At 36.6% G+C, this 20,451-nt stretch overlaps 1 protein-coding gene across 1 annotated transcript in view; it reads right to left on the reverse strand.

The window, feature by feature from the left end:
- The window catches only part of LOC142333993 (uncharacterized), a 142,121-nt gene extending 135,188 nt beyond the window's left edge, over positions 1-6,933 (reverse strand). The window contains exons 1-2 of the mRNA XM_075381659.1: positions 6,664-6,933; positions 2,729-2,805 (exon numbers count right to left, since the gene is read on the reverse strand). Coding sequence (XP_075237774.1) covers positions 2,729-2,761 — 33 coding nt within the window. The 5' untranslated portion in view covers positions 2,762-2,805; positions 6,664-6,933. The remainder of the gene's footprint in view (positions 1-2,728; positions 2,806-6,663) is intronic.
- Positions 6,934-20,451: the final 13,518 nt, after the last annotated feature.

Below are 20,451 nucleotides of genomic sequence, written 5' to 3' on the forward strand. Positions count from 1 at the left end.
CACATCTAGGTCACATGGCACAATATTGCTCTTGAAGTAGCATTAGCAGTTTCACAGTAAAGTGAATATCAGGATTTCGAATACATTAATAACTTATTCATTGGGGACTCAGAATAAGAGGTTTTCTTTCAGAAGCAGTCACTTAAAGACATTGTTGATGAAAATATTACTACAATAGTTAACAACTTCAATGTTTCACCTCTATACAACCATTTTTCATTCTTTGCAGATTTCCCTTTGGAAATCTGCAAAGAATGAAAAAATTGTAAAATTGTTTTCTTTTTAGAAAACGATTTTACACTTCTGAAGATTTACTTTTAAAATTTATTTACAATACTCATCAACGTATTTGTAATATTTTGGGGGAGGATTTATCTGAGGCTAACAGAATAATATGATTGGCATAATCTGAGAAGTTAATTTTGACATTGCCCTCTATTGCAATGTAATCTCTCTATTTAAATCCTCTGAAATATCATTCACAAACTGGACAAACAGAAGATAAATTAATAATAGGTGATCTTGCTCCTATATCAGTCAATTTATTTTATACATTTTTCTTTTAATTTTAATTTGCTTTACTTTTAACGATGGACCTTTTGGTTTTAAATGATGTTCAACAGCTTAAAATAAAACCTAATTTCTAACTTTTTGACAGCTTTTGTTGAGTAGTGAAAAGTTATAGTCAGGTAACTTGCAGCAAACAATTTCATTAAAACTGCTGTGTTTTGCAATAAATTATCATTTATGCAATAGAATAGTAAATTTATCAGTTATATATTGAGATGATAGTCTTATCTTTAGGCATACATATTAAAGGCTTTGTTTATATATACACCACTGCAAGCATAGTTCATGTTATTCTTTGTTTTTTTTTTTAAAAATGCTATTCCCCATAGAATTATGAAATAACAAGGAAGCTAACTAATAAGCTTGTACCAAAATCTATGCTTAATATTAACACTTGATTTGAATTCATTGTAAAATATGTGATAATTTACTGGCCAAATATTCATGAGAAAGCTCTTTTCTTACAGCTGCTTCCTTCATATGGACCTCCCGCATAACCATGCTATACAAATGCTACCACACCAACTGCTGTACCATACAATTTTTGTTTTGTCATTTTTATCAAAACTTTAGTTCACTGGCAATTTCTGTACTTAACTTAGTCAATCCACTAACCATTAATAAATGCAAATATTTATTAGTTAATAATTAAACCTGTTGTAAATATACATTCTTAAGATATTCCTACACGCATAAAATGATATCTGAAAGATGTGCTAAAATCAAAGAATCCCTTTCAGCACACCAGAAGGTGGAGGTAGATTTCACTGGTGCTAAGTAGGGGATGAAAAAAAATTCCACCTTAAATTTAAGAAAAAGTTTAAATTTACTCAAAATGACAATGGTTGCATGTGAAAAAATTTTCAAATGTTTAGCATATGATAAGCCCTATCTTCTTAGAATTCCAGCAACATTTTGGCATCCCTTGATGTAAGGGTTGGTCATATCAAAAATTGTTTCACACAAAAGTTTTAGGTAATGTTTAGAGGACTAACGATCACTTTAAATTGATTCAATACTATTAAGAGAGGTGTTTTTTTGTCTTTGAAACCCCATTTTTCCACTCCCTGGGCCAACGATTGGTGATATTAAAAAACTTTATTCAGATAAGTTTTAGGCACTTATCTAAAGAATAGAAGGCACTTTAAACGAATTTGATATTTTACTTAATAAGAAAGTTATAGTGATATTTTGTCTTTTGAGCCCCCTCATTTACACCGCCATGGTCTGATTTTGCCCATTAACAAACTCAATCAAGATTTTGGGTCATTATATTTTATGTATCAATCTGAAAGCGATTGGTGCAAAATTATGGCAATTATCGTGTCCACAAAAAAGTGAAATATGTAGATGTATATATTAACTTTTGAACTGACAGTGGTTTTGGGGTCTGGGGGATGTGAAATGCGAAGATATATCAAAATTTTCCAGAAGTCGAATCGTGGTACCCATTTCAATAGATAGCTTTCTGAAGAAATCTACCTAAAATGGAAGATCAAAGTAATACATCACTGACAGAATCTAAAGTTTCTTCAACTTATTGTTTCAGTTTAACTATCAATCATTTTGAAATGTACTGTAACATTTTCAATAAGACCATAATGTTTATTTCACCCTGTCTCTATGTTAACTCATGTATATTAGTTTCCTTCATATCTGTTCCAAAGAAATTAAAATATTGAAAAGGAGTCTGCATATTTATTACGCAGCTTAAAAAAATTAATAAAACAAAAAAAAAACACATTATCAAATAATGAGCTCATCCTACAGCCAAAATGCAATCATGCATGTCTGTAAGAAATCGTGGAATAATACAAATAAAGGCTCTCCTCAGCTGTTAATTTTACTTCTTTTTTTAAATATTACTTATTATGTACTAAAATCTATTTTAAACTTGACATTTAGCTACTTGTAAATTCAAAACCAGACTTTCCTTGAACTAACAGACTATGTTTATACATGTAACAATGATTAAAATATAAATCATCATGCAGCATAAACCTCACAACAAAACTCTAAAAAGAAAAGTGTATATTTTATCATTAACAAAAATATAAGCCTAGAAGCTCAACTTAAGTCCTAACTGCAATAAAACTTTTTAAGTGGAGCAACTTGCACTGTGAATTAAATTTATGAGAAAAATCATGCCAAAACTTACCCTTTCTTCATATGATTCATCAGTGTTATTCATTATTGGTAAAGCTTTCTACTGTTGCTCAAAGACAAGTGTAATTGCTAAAAAAAAAAGAAAATACAAAAAAGTTAATATATTACAGTACACAAGAAAATTAGAGTTCTATTAGTTAATTCAAATATAATAATTCTATTATAGATAAAACAAAATGAGAGTTTGCATTATGAGTAAGTAATACATTTTCTTTCTCCTCAATAAACCTATTAAGCGACTGGAATACTCTTTAGTGTTCCAAGTCTATCCAAGTAGAAAGAATAATTTCTTTTCTGTTAAGAAAATAAATAAATATATTTATTAGTTACTAGCTGACCCAGCAATGTCTCACCGTTGCTAGATTTGGGTATAAATAAAGATTAAATGAACATAAACGAAAATTTGATAAAACGTTACAAAAATGAACATTACAGAACTTCACAAATTTAACCTTTCCCTTTTTCCATTTTTCGCAATAATATTTCTTTTCCATAACTAATAATATTCTGAATATGAACCAAATCAGTCCATGAAAACAATTTTCCAAAATATTTTGACCCCAGCAGGTCCAAACTAATTCAGAAACCTTCATGGGCAACACCTTTGCACAACTCACAAAAGTTTCACTGTAACTGGATGAATGGTATAGGAATGCATATGGAACAAACAAACATTAATTTTTATATATATACTTACAGACCAGGAAATATTTCGCTATTGCTAAACACAACTGAAAGTTTGATAAAAAATTTTAACTAAACTGAACATTATGGAATTCACAAAATTTAAACTTTCATTTCATCCCTTTTCCCCTTTCCATCTCCATATCTCCCTTTCCCCTAATTCCTCTTTCCATGATTCCCACAATTTCCCTTTTTCTCTTTTTTCCCTTTCTCCCACTGCACAAATCGGTCCAGTAATTTTGTTATTCTATAGCGGACACACATTCAACATTGCCTTTTATAAACGAGGGCAGTCCAGGAAGGACCATCTTTTATGTTTGTGCCTAGCGTGGAGATGGGTGGGGATGGAACTGCCATCTTGGCATCAAAACGTTTCTACACTTAGTACATATCAAGCTGTTGTAGCATGTAGACTGTGATTTTTCTATTTTGTTCATTGTGAATTATTGAACTGTACGCTTCAACAGAAAATCCCCCAAGTTGTGAGGTGCGTTCAGTGATTAGGTTTTTACCGGTAAAAAAACCTCAAAACAATTGAAATTCATCGGCAACTTTGTAAGGTGTACGGAGATGGAATGAGTGAAGGTAGAGCGAGGCTGTGGTGCATTCAGTTTAAAAATGGCCGTACCAATGTTCATGATGAGGACCACAGTAATCGGCCTAGCCTTGTGACTAATGAACTGACAATGAAAATCAACGATAAAATTCATGAAAATCATTGCATTACGATTACGGAACTCTCGCTCATTTCCCCCAAATTTTATGAAGTTTACTGCATGAAATTGTTTCAGGGAAGGTTGGTTATCACAAGTATTGTGCAAGATGGATGCCAAAAATCTAAGGCGGCAGATTTCTACAGAGAAGGGATTGAAAAGCTTGTGCATCGTTATGATAAGTGGCTCAATTTAAATGGCGACTATATGGGAAAATAGCTTAAGAGTGTCCCTTTCAAATAAAATTTATTTTTTATATTTAGCTGGTTTTTTATTTTAAAACATAAGTTACTTTCTGGACAGCCTCATATATACAGAAGAAAGTCAGTTTGTTTATTTATTTGTATCGTACATATTTGGACACTGGCACCACCTAGAGGGTATATATTTACCTTCTAGAGTAAAATGAGAGAGAGAGAGTAGAGAGCAGAGTAAAATGTTATGTGATGCATTCTGTGGAACTGCCCATCACTTACTATGCCTTTAGCATATATTTCAAAGAAGCTAATCAGAATGGATAAACCGATCTACAAATGTTTGCTCATTATAATTTTCCGAAATGTCAACTTACAGACAAGAAATACATGACTGGGATTTCATGACTGAGAAGAGAAAATCTACACTAAGCATGAAAACTAATTAGAGCCGTTATGGACACCAGAACATGATAAGGTCATTAAGTTTCCTTATGTAAACAATACTATATAACAGTTGTGCCTTTATGACACGCATAATTCATTAATGGTTACTGACATGCCTGAGCGAAAGTTCTAAAATTTCTGAAAACAATGCTTACTGCAGTAATAGAAAAAAGAAAGGTATTATGTAAACCTTAATATATTACATTTATATGTACCCTCACAACCGTTCTTGAAACTTAAAAGGATATTCTCTTTAGATAGTTATCTATCACCTAAAAAGTGATTTTTTTTTCTTATAAGTATCTTTTTCTATGAAAAAAAATTACTTTTTTTCTTAGAAAAAGTGCTAATGGGTGCGGAAGAGGAGCAAACTAATTAAGAGTTAAAAAATGCAGTATAGTAATAGGAAACTCACAATTTCTTTTTGCTATGAAGGTATTATTATTAACAACATAATACAAAATGGGTTGCAGAATTTCCACCAAAAAAACGTTTTTAAAGAATTTACTGTAGAAATTAGTGTAAACTAAAATTTTTACATGTGATAAATTAAATTTCCAATATATCTTATTTTTAGCTCAGTATAATGAAATGTTTATCAAGAAGATAACTCCCGACTGTTGACTGTTCAAAAAAAAATTTTATCATCCCTCAGTTCCTTCAAATAGGAATTCTTAATAAAATACTTCAAACTGGAAAGCACATTCATCAAAATATATTTTGGGTTTAATCTTTAAACATTTTAAAAGAATACAAATTCTGTAAAATAATTAAACTGATTACATTCATGTTCATTTGGTATATGATCATTTTTGTTTGTCTCTTGTTATATGAAAATGTTTCTATCTTCTATCTACAGAAACTTTGGACAAACTGACTTATTCCGTAAGTATTACATGCTTAAAAGTCAGTATATGTTTATTCTGCCAATATACACATTCATTTAACTTATTTGGTACAAATCAAAACGTTCTGCAATTAATTAAAATGTTTTCATAAAACAGTAGTATTTTAAAGGAAATATCATTTATGATGTTGCATGGAAAATTATGTTTGTGATTAGCAATATGTTGCTTTATTACAGTAATGAAGCAACTGTGATTTTAATATTAATAAAATCTGCATGTTAAAGAAGGTAAAAATTTATTTTAACGTTACGCCCAACAGTTCACAATAATCTATAAAACATTGTTTAAAAATTCATAGAAGTTGTCTTAAAAGAGACCAAAGATTATTGTATAATGATACAAACCTATTGAAAGGTGTTACTTGAATTTAAAAAAGAAAATTTATTTATTTAAAAAAGAAATGATCTTGTCTGGAGAAAGACCTACAGAGAAACAGAATATGTATTTCTTTCGGCTAAAATGATTTAAAAACCATCGTTTAATGAAGTAGGCTATTAATTATTTATTTCTTATTAATTTTATTTGTCAATTTCAATTTTTTAAATGTATTTATTTGACTACAGTAAAATTTTAATTCTTTTGCTTTTAAGTTATAATGATTTAAAATAACAAAAAAATGTAACAATTACACATCATACTGAGTTATTTTCAAGAGAATTAAATACAGCAGTAAAATAAAAATGACCATTTATTAAAATTATTTCCATAAAATATGGTTAGGTTATCACTAACAAGATAATATGAAAATCTAATTGTAATTAAGAAAACTCAATTTATAAAATAGAAAGAATAACAACAAACCTTTTCAAATATATATTTTGAACTAGAACTTAAACAATCACATAATAAAAATAATTGGTTTTCTAGTACATATAAGACTTCGTAAGCGTTTACTTTAAGGTTAAGTCTAAATAATTGAAAAAAAAAAATTATGATATATTTTTTACGTAAAAAAAATAAATTTTACTTCATTAAACATACCAATCTATAGCTGAAAACCACATCGAATATTGTTTTTAATATAAAAGAAAGCTTTTTATCTACACCAATCCTGTACATCATGTAGGTACTGTTTTTTACACTTGTAGTTTACATTTCTGCTAATTATTAATTCAATAAAACACAAATGTAAGAAATTCCTTGAAATTGAAAGTAATATAAATACTAATTATATCACAAATATTTTAATTTAACTTAATAATTTAACGTATTTTTTTCTTCAGAAACAATACCAACACAGTTAACGGATGAATTCAGTTCACTACAGGAATTATAAAATGGTTTACCTATATAAAAACAAACAAGATTAACAAACACATAACGAAAAAATATTGTAAACTAACTTAGAAATGTATATTTTAAAATGCTCATCATCTTTAATAATATCTTTAAAAATGTATCTCTATAAACATATATATTTTATAGTTTTAAATTTATGGGAATTCCATGAATTTTTTTAATCATTAGATAATATATTTTTATTTATTGGATTATGTTTATAGACTGCGTACATCTTTTATTTTTTATTTTATTTTATCTTTTATCTTTTTATCTTTTATTTTCGGTCTAGTGGTTGTTATTTAGTGTATGTAATGTAATAGAAATAAGCGCGATATTTGAACATTTTATTAGCTTCCTTATTATACGTAATTAATTGATTGAATAAAAAAGTGTTAAATCAAATTTTTTGGGCCGAGTATTTTTAATGAGTATAGTTACAGCTTTTCACTTTTGATATAATCAGTTTCGTTATAATTGAAATAAAGAGGCAATTGCCCCCTTTATTTGTATTAGTAATTACTGATATTAATACTACTAAGAATGCCATTAAAATTTTGCAGTTGCTTTCATAAATTAGAAAAAAAAACCAGCTTCTTGTAGCATTTATTGATAGGGCAACCTTAAAAGTTTGTTCTATTTTGGTGTGAAGATCTAGATCCTTACCAAGAACTAAACTTAGGTACAAGTATTGCAAGTAATGACTCAGTATTGCAATCATAGATTCTACTGAGTCATTAAGGCAGTCACACAATAACATGCATACTACAAGTAAATGTTACCTAAACTTAAAGTAAAAAGGCATGTGTATTTCGTTAATTTATTAAGAAAATAATTTTTTATATATTTTGTTTTTGAATCCTGGATAGAGTTACTATTTTTCATATGCTACAAAATTATTCTTTTATAATTTACTTATCTTTCTATCATCTTGTAAAAATTGTATGGTAACAGAATTGGGTGTCAGTTAGTTGTCACTTATTGCTGTTATCAATAAATAAATAAGCAATCCAGATCTTTTTAACTGTTTTTTTTATTTAACAGTATATTGTAGAAATATTTAAATCATCATACAAATAATTTTTTACCAGTAACTAAAAACTAAATTAATATCCTCATTTTCTCTGCTGCTTATTAAATTGATTGTCTTGTTCCCTATGATGGATCTTTTACCTTTATCTAAATTTTAAACACAGTTATTGTACATTATAAACACTACACAAAGTTATAAGGCGGATAGTACATCAAAAGTTGAATTTTGTATCTCATATGAGTCACCTGATTCTTTTTGAAATTTCTACAAGTCTGTCAATAGTTTTACAGTTGGTTCTCTTCTCCACCTTAATTGTAAACAATTTCTCAATTGCTGACCATGCATCTCTCTTAAATTTTATTACCGCCTTACCTGTTCATTTGACTTTCTGTCTATCCTTTGAACAACAGGAATGTTATTCCCATTCAAATATCCTTCTTTCTTCTTTCTATTGCAGCCAGTTCAACTTTTCATAGTCCTATTAATTCCTTCAGAGTTAAGAATTACCTACTGGAAATTTCCAACCGTTTAGCTTTGAAAGTCTTCTTATTAAGGCTATTGTACACTATATAACCATTTTCAAAGGCATTTATGCAGTGATGGTTCGCGTATAGACATTGTCTAACTGCAGCACCTCCTATTTCCACCTGATATTATCAATAACATTTAATATAACGAGTCCTTTTTTCTTTAATTCTTTCTTTATACTTGTACAATATATAATCCTTAAGCTTAATGTTAATAGCCATCTCCCGGTTTATGAAAAAGATACAAAAATCTTTGTATGGAACTGTGCGCTTTACAGTTCCAGAGGCATAGTGTTTGGCTATTGTGTGCATGCATGCAAGGCTGCAAGGGAGAGAGAGAACACTGTTGCTCCCACAGTGCCGACCCTGGCGTGCTGATGGAAGTTAGTTTTTTTTTTACTCTGCGTGTGTTGTCCATAAAAACCGTGTACCATATTGTGTGATAAAGTGTAGAATTAGATTATTATTTTGGACTGTAGCATTACAGGATACTGTACGGGAGGCTGGATTTGTAAAAACTCACTGAAATGTTAAGTTGTTACTTTCCACTGCTGACAGGAGCTGAAACAGTTAGAACCGGTGAAGACTGAGAAGATGAGGATGGGTAAGTGAGGGGTTGAAGGACAGCCTCAAGACACCTCCCACGGCTGAGTAATGCTTAATTGCAGGTCCAGCCCCATGGGAGGGGAGTCCGGTGAGATAGGAGGTTTGGTAGTGTGTAGACATACATACACACCTTAGCAACATCTTGCAGCATCTGTTAGCAAGCCTGACACTCTGCCTATAAATGGGGTTCCTCCGACTCAGTGAGAAAAAAAATTAAATAAATAAAGCTTATTATCCTGCTTCCAGCCATTCTATTTGATTCTGTTTTTTTTTTTTTTGGTTATTTTACTTTACAGAAAACTTTAACCGTGGCCTTGAAAAGGCCCAGAAAATAATTTTCTGGAGCAGTACCCCCACTAATTTTAGCTACGAGCTGTTCCTGCATTTATGTATGCTGTCGAGTATATTTAAAAGAATATTTGAATCGGTGCTTTTTTTTCATTTGTTACATGAAATATAATTACTGTTACTGAAATATAATAACTGCCGCATCATCATTTGTGGTACTTTGCAGGCACTCTACAAACTACTGCAATGAATGACCATCTATCTTAATTAATGCAATCCAACACATCTTTGCCTATCTATGCCTATCTATTGCCTATCTATCTTTGATGGCATTTTCTTATTTTCAAAAACCTTGTTGCCTAATAAGGCACCAAATCTCTGGCGGACTTGTATTGATTCATTATGTATTATTATCATACTCTCTTTTTTTTGTAGTCTCTGGAAAAACTGTAATATATTACTTCAGAGGATGAATGAGGATGATATATATATGAATATAAATGAAGTTCAGTCTTGTACAGTCTAGGTCAACCATACTTAAGATGTGTGGTTAGTAATGTGTGTTATTACCGTATTGGTTCATACAAAATTGTTGTTTCATTTATAAAGATATTATTTCAAAATAAAATCTAATACACAGCAGGATAATATCAATTTTTCTACATGGAGATTTAAATGTAAAATTCTGTAACGGTTTTGGAGTTGGTAATAAATGGCTGATATAATTAACATTCAATTATTGTTAAGTACATTTTTGTATCTGAACTGACATTAATGGCATTTAAGAAGATAAAACAGGAATGGTGTTTATGCTTTGCTGTTGGTGTTAAAATAATAAAAGTATTGCCATTATCCATGAAGAATTCCAAATTGATTTAATAATTCTCGCTATCAATTCATCAACACTAACTATGTAAGATAAACCTTAGAATTAGAAAATACTAGAGGCGCTGGAGGTGGTCCATAATCAGGTAGGCCTACTTCAGAAAACAAATGACTCATTATAGATACATTTGAAAGAGCCATTAATGTCAGTCAGAAAGGTTTCTGGTTGACTTCAACTAAAAATTGTTTTCTGGTTACTTAGGTTAAGTTGGATGTATCTGAAACTAGTTATAAAATATTCCAAAGAATTGAAACGTGTTATTGACCAAGATTAATTTCATACATTTTATGAATAGAATCTTATGAGCAATTTATTATTTTTTATGAAGTGGATCTTAATTTCTCTGGCTCAGTTTTAAATCTGATGAAGCTAACTACAAATTGAATGGTCAAGAAATATCATAGTTATATTTCTTGGTGCAACAAAGATTTCACATAACAGAAAAAAAAATTTCATTAACTCCATAGTTAATTTTTTCAATGGACCTCATTTTTTCGGTGCGTAACAGGTTATTCATATTTTTAGATGTTATACAATGTTGGTATTCCCAAGCTACTAAACATTTACTCACGGAGTGTCGGACTTACGCTGATGGTATTATCATATCACTGTCAGCAGACTACTGACTAAAACCACCTCCCTTTCTACCAGGACTCGACCCGGAACCATTTAACACATTGCTTCCGGCCGAGTCCTCCTATACTAACCAGAGAAGGCGCTACCTAATTTTCAGGACTATCTAGGTCAACCGTTTTGACCTGGAGCATGTTGCCGACGAATTGGGCTACCCTTTCCCAGTTGCTCAGGTTACGGATCATCATCGCAACCGCGTTGTGGGGGATCGGTGCTCCGAGATCCGCCTCTAGTGTCCCTCGATCTGCCGCCCACCGAGCACATTTGAAAAAGGTGTGCTCAGCGTCGTCCCGTACACCGGGGCAATAGAGGCAGTCGAGGGACGGCGCTTTCCCTATGACATGGAGGTAAGCGCGGAAGTACCCGTGACCCATTAAAAACCGGGTCATGTAGTAACCCACCTCTCCATGCCGCCGTTCCGTCCACGGTCTGACCAGAGGAATAAGCCTTGGGGCCCATCGTCCTCCGGTCTCGTGGTTCCAGGTCTCTTGCCGTGCGAGGAACGTGCGAGTGCGTTCCTCGTCGGCAATGGTCTCCCGGTCTTCACCTGCCCGTCGCCTCCTGTTGATCACCTGGCGCTCCCTTGCCAAAATAGCAAAGGGTATGACGCCGGCGACCACCAGTACTGCACCAGCAGGGCTCGGAAACCGTCCGATACGCGTAAGCGACTCGCAAGCTGCGAGTGGCTTCCGGTTTCTTGCAGCTCTTAATACCTGAGCCCACACTTCCGACCCGTATAACAGGATGGAATGCACCGTGGACATCAATCGCCGCCTGCTGGTCTTCCGACATTCGCCACGAGCCGGTTGAGAGCAGTTACGGTTCTCGCAGCTTTGTCGGCAGCTCTCCGAAACTGCTCAGCAAAGCTGAGATTCCGGTCGATCATCGTACCGAGATACTTTGCGGCCGGCTTGGTCTCGACAACCTCCACCCCGATCCGATGGGAGAGAAGGGTGTCGATATGTTCTTCGTTAGAACCACGATCTCAGTTTTGTCGAGGGCTAGAGACAACCCACGGTCGTCCAGCCAGGAACCGACTCTGTGCATGGCTCGGCTGAGCCTCAGTTGGGCGCGCTCCACGTCGCCGTCTGTGACAAGTAGCGCAACGTCGTTAACGTACCCAACCGAGACAGATTCTTCAGGCATTTCCAGCATCAGCAAGCCATCACAGACTGCGTTCGAAAGGTCGGGGCCGAGAATCGACCCTTACGCCGCCCCTGACGGGATCGCAGTCCTACGCCAGCCTGTCGCGGTCTTGTAAATGAAACCGCGGTTCCTCAGGTATGCGTCCACCATTCTGAAGAGGTATTGAGGCACATGGAACGTAAGCTCCAGGGCCCGAATCATATCGCTCCACCGTGCAGAATAATAATAATAAAATTTTTAAATATCTTTTTTATTAGTTGTTTTCCGGTTAGTAATTGGAAAAATTGCCTTTGAGCCAACTTGATATTATGTTTTTGTTTATGAAAACAACGTAATTTTGTATGAACATTTATCGATGTATAATAGTTATAAATATTTTTCATCATTTGGTGTTTTTTTTTTATATTTTGTTTTGAATTTTACGCTACATTTTGTCAGCAAGTACAACGCGTAGCCATTGAAATACTTATACTGTACATTTTTGTCTTGAAAAATTGTCATTGCATTAATCATCACATCGATAAATTACATCCCAACTTAGATTTCAGTGCAGATATAAACCTACTATTTTCCTCAACTTCTTAGATTTTACCGTACACATAGAAGACAACAAATAAACATTTAACATACTTTAAAACTTACTAAAAGCTATACATTCATCCATGATCCATCTAATCACTCCACACATGTAGCTTTTTTACACTTTACTTCATTTATAACACATAGCTATATGAACTGACAACTACGATTAAGGATAACTAATTAAGTGCCATTAAGAACAGTGTTTTTTCCTTATTTTTTTTTAGCTACTACTGTGATAAAAAAAATAATATTTTTTCACTCCAAGGAGCAGTGGATAGAAAGAATGTTAGAGTAAATTAAACAATAAATTAATTAGGAACTAATGGATGGAATTTAAAAAAATATTTTTATAAAATTAATAATAAAAATAATTTTAATTTATAATTTTACCATAATAAAATTAATACCAATAGTATACAAACACACATATATGTATGTATAACTTTATTATTAAAAATAATAATAAATTAATTAAAATATTTAATAATCACAATTTTTTTTTTATAAATTAATAATGAATTTTTTAATAAAAGTTTTTGTATTTATAAAGAAATATAATAATCTTTCATTAGAAAAATTGTAATTTTATTTGTATATAATATAGCTGTTCAAATATAAATTGGTAATAGTTGACAACATGAAAAGGACGGAAATTGTTACAATGTAAGTTAACTTTTCAATTTTTATTCTTCTGAATCGATTTATAATATTCATTTAAATAGAAAACATAAACAATAAAATCATATTTATTTAAAAAATTAATGTAATTCAAATCAGCTAACTGTATTCATTAACTACATTTATTTGACCATCGCTGAATCCATTATGACTAGTTTCGGCGTGACGTCTGTTATGTACACGTACGTATGTATGCATATACCTCAAAAACGATTGGCCGTAGGATGTTGAAATTTTTGATTTAGGACTGTTGTAACATCTAGTTGTGCACCTCCCCTTTTGATTGCAATCAACCGAACCAAAAGTATCCAAAAAACCCAAAATCCAAATTTTTGAGGATTTTGGACTTTATCACTTATCACTGCAGTTAAGAAAAACTGCAGTGATAAGCCTTCATTGAGAATTGAGAGCTTTTCAATGATAAGTCATAAGTGGTACTTATTTTCATTGGTTCCAGAGTTATAGCCAAATGAAATTTTAATTAATGAAATATTTAGATCTTATAAGGGGAAGGCACATCGGTTTGAATCCAGATTTCATCTCCTTTCTTTAACTATATATATATATATATATATATATTTTAAATTTAAATATATTAATTTGTTAATAATTTTTAATCTCTAATTGTAAAAAAAAATTACGATAAATAACAATTCAATAATTACGATAAAAAAAACCGCCCCCCCCCCAGGTGGTCAGGACTCTGTCTTTAATCATTCGCCATGCCTCTGATGAGGGCACCCAGGGAATCCCCCAACCGGGACTCCGGTCTTGATGCAACGCCTCTAATGGGGAACCCCAGAGGGATCCCCCACCGGGACTACGGTCTTACTTTACATCTCGTCATGAAGTACCAAGGGGAGTCCCCGTCCAATCATCAAACCTAGGACACCTGAGCGTCCCACCCCTTCCGGACGAGGCTGTCTTTTAGGTCGTTCCCATAAGCAATGGCGGACGGGTCTTATTCTTGCTACTGGTCCTACAGCTACGGCCCCCAAGCGAATGCCCTCGAACTTTACATAAGGAGCATTTAGCCTCACTTTGACAGTCTTTCCGAAGATGCCCCTCAACCACACAATTAAAGCAATGACTCCTTTTGTCGGGGCCACTGCAGGACCCAGCCCGGTGCCCTATCCCCCAACACCGGTAGCATCGCTCTCCGACGGACCTCTTCGACACTCGACAGGACACCCAACCGATGCAGATTCGCCTAACCTTCAGCAACTGATCAGCCAGCAGAGGCGGAACCGGCACCTTCGTCTCTCCGTATGACGACCTCAGGGAGAGGACATCAATCGTTACCGAGTCCCCAGCGAACTTCCGCATGGCATTCACCAATTCCTCCTCCTTGGTAAGGGCGCCGACGTCCTTTACCAACAAATGAACTCGCCGTACGCTTCTACTTGCCGTCACTGTCGTACCTTCAACTTTATTCATTATCTGTTACCGAAGATTGGCAGCAGCGTGACCCGTATCATGGACTCTTATATGAACGTCTTCTCCCTGACCCCTACTTGCGGAAAGAATGTCCGCCTCACCCAGTGTCCTTAACTATCTGGAGAAGGTTCGCCTACGACCGACCCGTCGCCTTAACGGTTGCTTCACAACCGACCTCGGTTGAGTACCACCATTGGAACTTGCAGCGCTCTCCCGGACGATACGGGAACTCCTCGTTCTACCGGATTGCCTCCTTCCAACCGGTGTAAAACGGGGGTTTTACCCCGGTTGGAAGGAGTTACCCCGGAGTTAGCGCCATATCCCCGGGATGATCTCGATCGGCCATGAGAGTGAATCCGACAACAAAAATAATCAAATACGAATTAAATTAATTAACACCAAACAGCTGTTTTAATTAATATTTTCTAAGTCAATAAACACACCAAAGTTTGACTTAGAAAATCTCCACGCGTCGAACGTAAACCTAAAAAAGTCTTAGCGACGTGTAAATATCCCGTAGCAACCGTAGGTATGTACCAAATAAACACTAATAAACGTATATTAACCGTACAAAATACCAAATCAAAAACAAAAAGGCAGAAACGAGCGCCTAAAATTACAGAACAAATAATTAAATACACACACATTAAATACTTCACATCGCATTTCAATCCAATGTAATACATCATTTTAATGTTGTGGCCTTAGAAAATAGGACAGTTTATTTAGTCTCTTTCAACCGATGCTCATTCCTCCAAAAATCGATACTGTTTGATGAAGTAAGTAAAGACTTGTATTTTTTTTACGTAAAGTGTAACGAATAAAAATCAAAATAATAAAGATATCGTATATAAATTAATTCAGTTTATTTGCGTCAAGCTATTTTACTGTATTTTATTTTAGTATTTTTGCAATTAAATTGTAATTTTCCATCAGGAGAATTATTTTAATTTAAGTCATTACATGCCCTAAAATAAAGTCAAAACAAAACAAAATCAGTCCTTTAGACTGCATAATTCAGAGTTGGATGTTCTTTATAGTAAAAATATAAAAAATCTTTTTTACGTAAAATTATGAAAGTTATAAGTATTTTTCTGTAAGTGTATACATTAAAAAATTTGATCGCATTAAACGAAACGTTTGTAAATATTGTATAGTTAATGCGTTGAAGAAAATATTTAAAAAAACGCAGGCAAATCCCTTACAGTAGATTATCAAATTTTATTATGCAAACACTTATTTTCAGCTAAAGTAACCTATTTATTTTGGAAAACATTTATGACTTATGATGGCTTTTCTTTTCTGTTTAGCCTCCAGAACCACCGTAAGGTATTACTTCAGAATATGAACGAGGATGATATGTACGAATGTAAATGAAGTGTAGTCTTGTACAGTCTCATGTCGACCGTACCTGAGATGTGTGGTTAATTGAAACCCTACCAACAAAGAACACCGGTATCCACGATCTAGTCTTCAAAGCCGTAAAAAGGATTTATGATGGCTGGAGAAAATAAACCCGCTGTCCACCATTTTATTTTACGTTCAAAACTGTATGAACCACAAAGTGCTTGCATGATTTTCAGTAGGTGTTTACAATAACGATAATCGGTAAACGGGTAACATAATACCGATTGAGGGAGACCTACCCACTTAATCGGACCTAAATTGGACACTATAGGAAATATACAATGCGTGTAGCAACCTGTGGGGGATTGGTTCCACCGGACCTGCCAAGACGCAAGGCCCCGGTCTTCAATCTCCTGCTTTCGTTCTGATGTCAATAGGTTATTTACCTTGGAAATGTAGCGTTCCTTACGCTCATTAGCCAAGTTATCTATTGGTGTGACTCCGGCTATAACACAGACTGCCTCCCGGGAGACTGTTCTGTAACCGCCTATAACAGCCAGCAAAAGGAGTCGCTGGACCCGCAGCAAAATGTCCGCGCAATACCTAAAAGACATGCGATGAGCACAGACAGGCGCAGCATACAGCATAATAGCTTCGCTGACACCTATGTAAAGGATACGCATGGTACGGTAATTCAACCCCAAGTCGAGATAAATGATTCTACGGATTCCATAACAGGCATCAACGGCCTTTTTTGCTACATACTGTAGGTGTTCTTTGAACCGAAAATTCTCATCAAGGATAACATCCAGGTATTTTTGAGTCGTAACATACAGAATGGCCATCTGAACCTGGATTCGTCGGGAAGCAGCCAATCGACTCTTAAGCAACACCATTGTGGTTTTCTCTGGGCTGAAAATCATCTTATGTTGGAGACTCCACAGTCGGAGTGTCTCACAAGCACGAGCAACTCGGAACTCTACCTCGTTACGCGAATCCCCTTCAATCAGTAACAGCATAAGCGATGACACGATAACCACATGGCAACCCTAAACGCAACATCGAATCGAATTCTATGATCCAAAGAAGGGGACTCAGAAAACTGCCCTGAGGGCATGCTTTAGTTAAGGTCTTACGAACCTCCTAGCCGTCATCACGCAGGGAAACGGTCCGATGGCTGAAATAACTTGAGAGCACTTCTAGTTCATTTCGTGTACGCTTATCCTTCTGCATCTGAAACAGGGCAGAGGACCACCATAAGTTTTTAAATGCCCCGGATGTGTCCAGAAAAATCCCTAATACATATTTACATGTATTAGGGATACATGTAAATATGTATGTATGGATACATGTAAACTGGAGAATGCTATATCCATCACCTTTAATATGGTATCCTAGTGCTCTTGCCCGGTTGGAAACTATACTGGTTGTCCATTAACAAATGATCAGTGGCCAGGACCTTCTCAAAAACCTTGTCAATCACGAAGAACTAACAGTAGGATCTTTGTCACCTTTGAACAACAACACCAAGTCTCCACGCTTTCAACACGCCGGAAAGTGGCCGGCGAAGAGCAAACTATTATATATTCTAGTTACAGGACTAACGACCACTGGAAGCGCTTGGACGAGGAGCTCCACTGTGATACAATCATATCCGGGGGCCTTGTGCCGTGCCATGCTACAGATCACCTGGCTCACTTCCGCCTCAGTGATCTCAGAAGATTGTATGTCGGTCTCGCGACTTCCCGTCTGACACGCCGGTGGTAGGTATGAAACCTCACCCACCATAGTGTCATCCGGGAGCAAATCATTCAGCAAAATATTAATGACACAGTCCTTATCAATTATAAACTCTCGCGGGTTGACAAAGCTGATAGGAGGACATCTTTCCTGGGGTTATGTCCAAGGGCTATATACACAACGCCCCAAGGAACTCTATTCCCTTTCTCCTGAACGAAGGAGCGCTAGGAATTACGATTGGAGGACCTAATGCTATGAAAGTACCTAGACCTCGCTCTGCGGTAATCTGTAGTTAGGGTCACACGCCGATCGGGATCACCCTCTCGTTGCGCAGCCCTTCGAGTCGGTTCACAGACTGCTTCATTGCTGTCAGATTTCGAGACCACCAACCAGATATACGTTCCCGGCCTGTGCCTCTAGGAATGGCGGCTTCAGCCGCTGCCAGCACCGCAGAGATGAAATTTTCTGCCAGGACATCTAATGGCAGGCCGTCAAGGTCGCGAGAAAAAAATCTCCAGTCTGGACTCCAACAAAGAGGAGAATTTCGGCCAGTCCGCCTTCCTATGCAGGAAGCGTCCCCGGTGAACAGGAAAGTGGCCATCCCTCATGGCCATCGCGCAGCTCATTCACTGTTTAGAATAGTATCGCTAGAACAGTCGTCGACCACAGACCAGTCAAGGACCCTACCAGGGATGTCCCTACCAATGGTGGTGTCAATATTTGTACCTGAAAAGGCTTGTCGTCCGTTAACCGTACCGACGTAAGTGGCCAACTGGTCTGCAACATTAAAGACCTCAAAATTGTGCTGCGCGATGAAACTGTCAATTAGACCACCGCCATGATGAGTGATCCCACTGTGCTAGAAAAGAGACTTCACATTAACATTGGCACCAATAAGGATTGGACCATTGCCCACAATACGAAGGATCCATCACGCTTGTGGCTCTCTTCGCCACAATGGGCACACACCAAAGCAAACTTACAAAATTTAGCCCTGTGATCTGCAGCACTTGAAACATCTTTGGACGTTCATGTACCCTTTTACTCGGCAGGAATCTAACTCGATAAATAGTCTGCCCGCAGACGTAAACTTTTGAAAGAGACCAGAACTTACCTCGAAAACTCCGTGATATTTCTGAGTGTCACGCCTACCCGTTTTAATGACCAACGTGCAGTCCCGCCGGAAGGCGGCTTCATCCAGATCAATGTTCTGCTCCCTAATGAGGGACAAGACATCTTCGTCGGTCAGGTTACGGTCAATATCATAGACTATAATACGGGGCTTACGAGATCTTTTCGGGTCTACTTTCACATTCAATCGCTTAACCGTCGCGGAATCTCTAATTGGCTGAATGGTGTCCGTATCATCCGCTACCACAATTCTCTTGCCGGTCTCTTCAATGTTCCTAATTTAAGACCTTTCCGGTCACCCCGAAGGGCAACCTGGATGTCTTTCTTCAGCTGACTGCTGGACACAGTCGAGCCCTCTGCTCTGTTGACAGACGCAACCTCAGGTTTCTTTGAGAACTGGCTGGTTCCATGTCTGCCCCTGACCACCTTAGCATACCTACGCGGTTGCATCAGGGCCGGGGCTGGTTTCTCAGCCACAGTTACTTCAAGCCGTGAGGCAAGAACTCCTCGTCGAAGGTTGTGAAAGCCGCTTGGAAGAATTCGAGTCGGTGCAATAATTTTTTCTTGGTAGCAGCAATAGTACACTTGGGGTTTGCTAAATAAAAGAGAAGACACCCAGTTCTGCCAAAACATCACGGGCCAAAGGAGCAGAGCTGTCAGGCCTGCCCCGGCTTGCAAAAACTCCTCAATAAGTGGGTTCATACCCTCCCGAGTGGTCACTCCTATGTCTACCTCTGAACTATCGTTGTCAGGACCAGTGTTCGAGGAGGTCGAAGGATAAGGCTTCGGCCGCCTCCTCCGGCTAGGCTTCTTACCTACCTCACTAACATCTGTCGTGGTCGGAAATGCCCTGACCTAACAATATACGAACACAAAATGCTCGCTGTTCCTTCTGCTTAGATGTTGGGCACAAGCCCACAAGCGTGACGACTACCCGTAGCGAGCCACGGGCAGCTGGAGACCTGTATTCTCCTGTCACTCTTTGTACCTCTTCGCCGCTACTGGATCAAAGTGTGAAATCAACACACAGTTACAGATTATGGCCCCCGCTCTAAAAGAGCACGAGCAGGACTAAGGGTAAAGGCCCCGAGCGATCCCACGCTGTGCCGGCTCCTGCTGCTGAGTCCGCCGGCCAGGGCAGTTGAAGCCTGAAAGAGCCTGAAGAGGTAGGAAGGTAGCGTCCGCTTCTAGCGGCTTCCTCGGCGGGCCGGCCAGGGCTGCTTCTCCGGCGGGGATGTTGGCATCCGCCGGGAGGTACCACGTTGAAGGGGCCAGGGAACTTCTTCTTCCATCTTCTTCTTCTTGGTCTTCAACAGGGGGTGCTTGACAATGAATTGAAAATTCACTCTCGTGCACGCTCTTTTATTGGAGCCTGGGATTGGTGAGGCCGCAGCGCCGCTATGGTGGGAGAACTGCGCGGTCATCTGCGCGGCGGGAGTGATGCCGTACCAGCGCGT

Source organism: Lycorma delicatula, chromosome 13 (assembly GCF_047948215.1).
Source record: "Lycorma delicatula isolate Av1 chromosome 13, ASM4794821v1, whole genome shotgun sequence".
NCBI classification, from domain to species: Eukaryota; Metazoa; Arthropoda; class Insecta; order Hemiptera; family Fulgoridae; genus Lycorma; species Lycorma delicatula.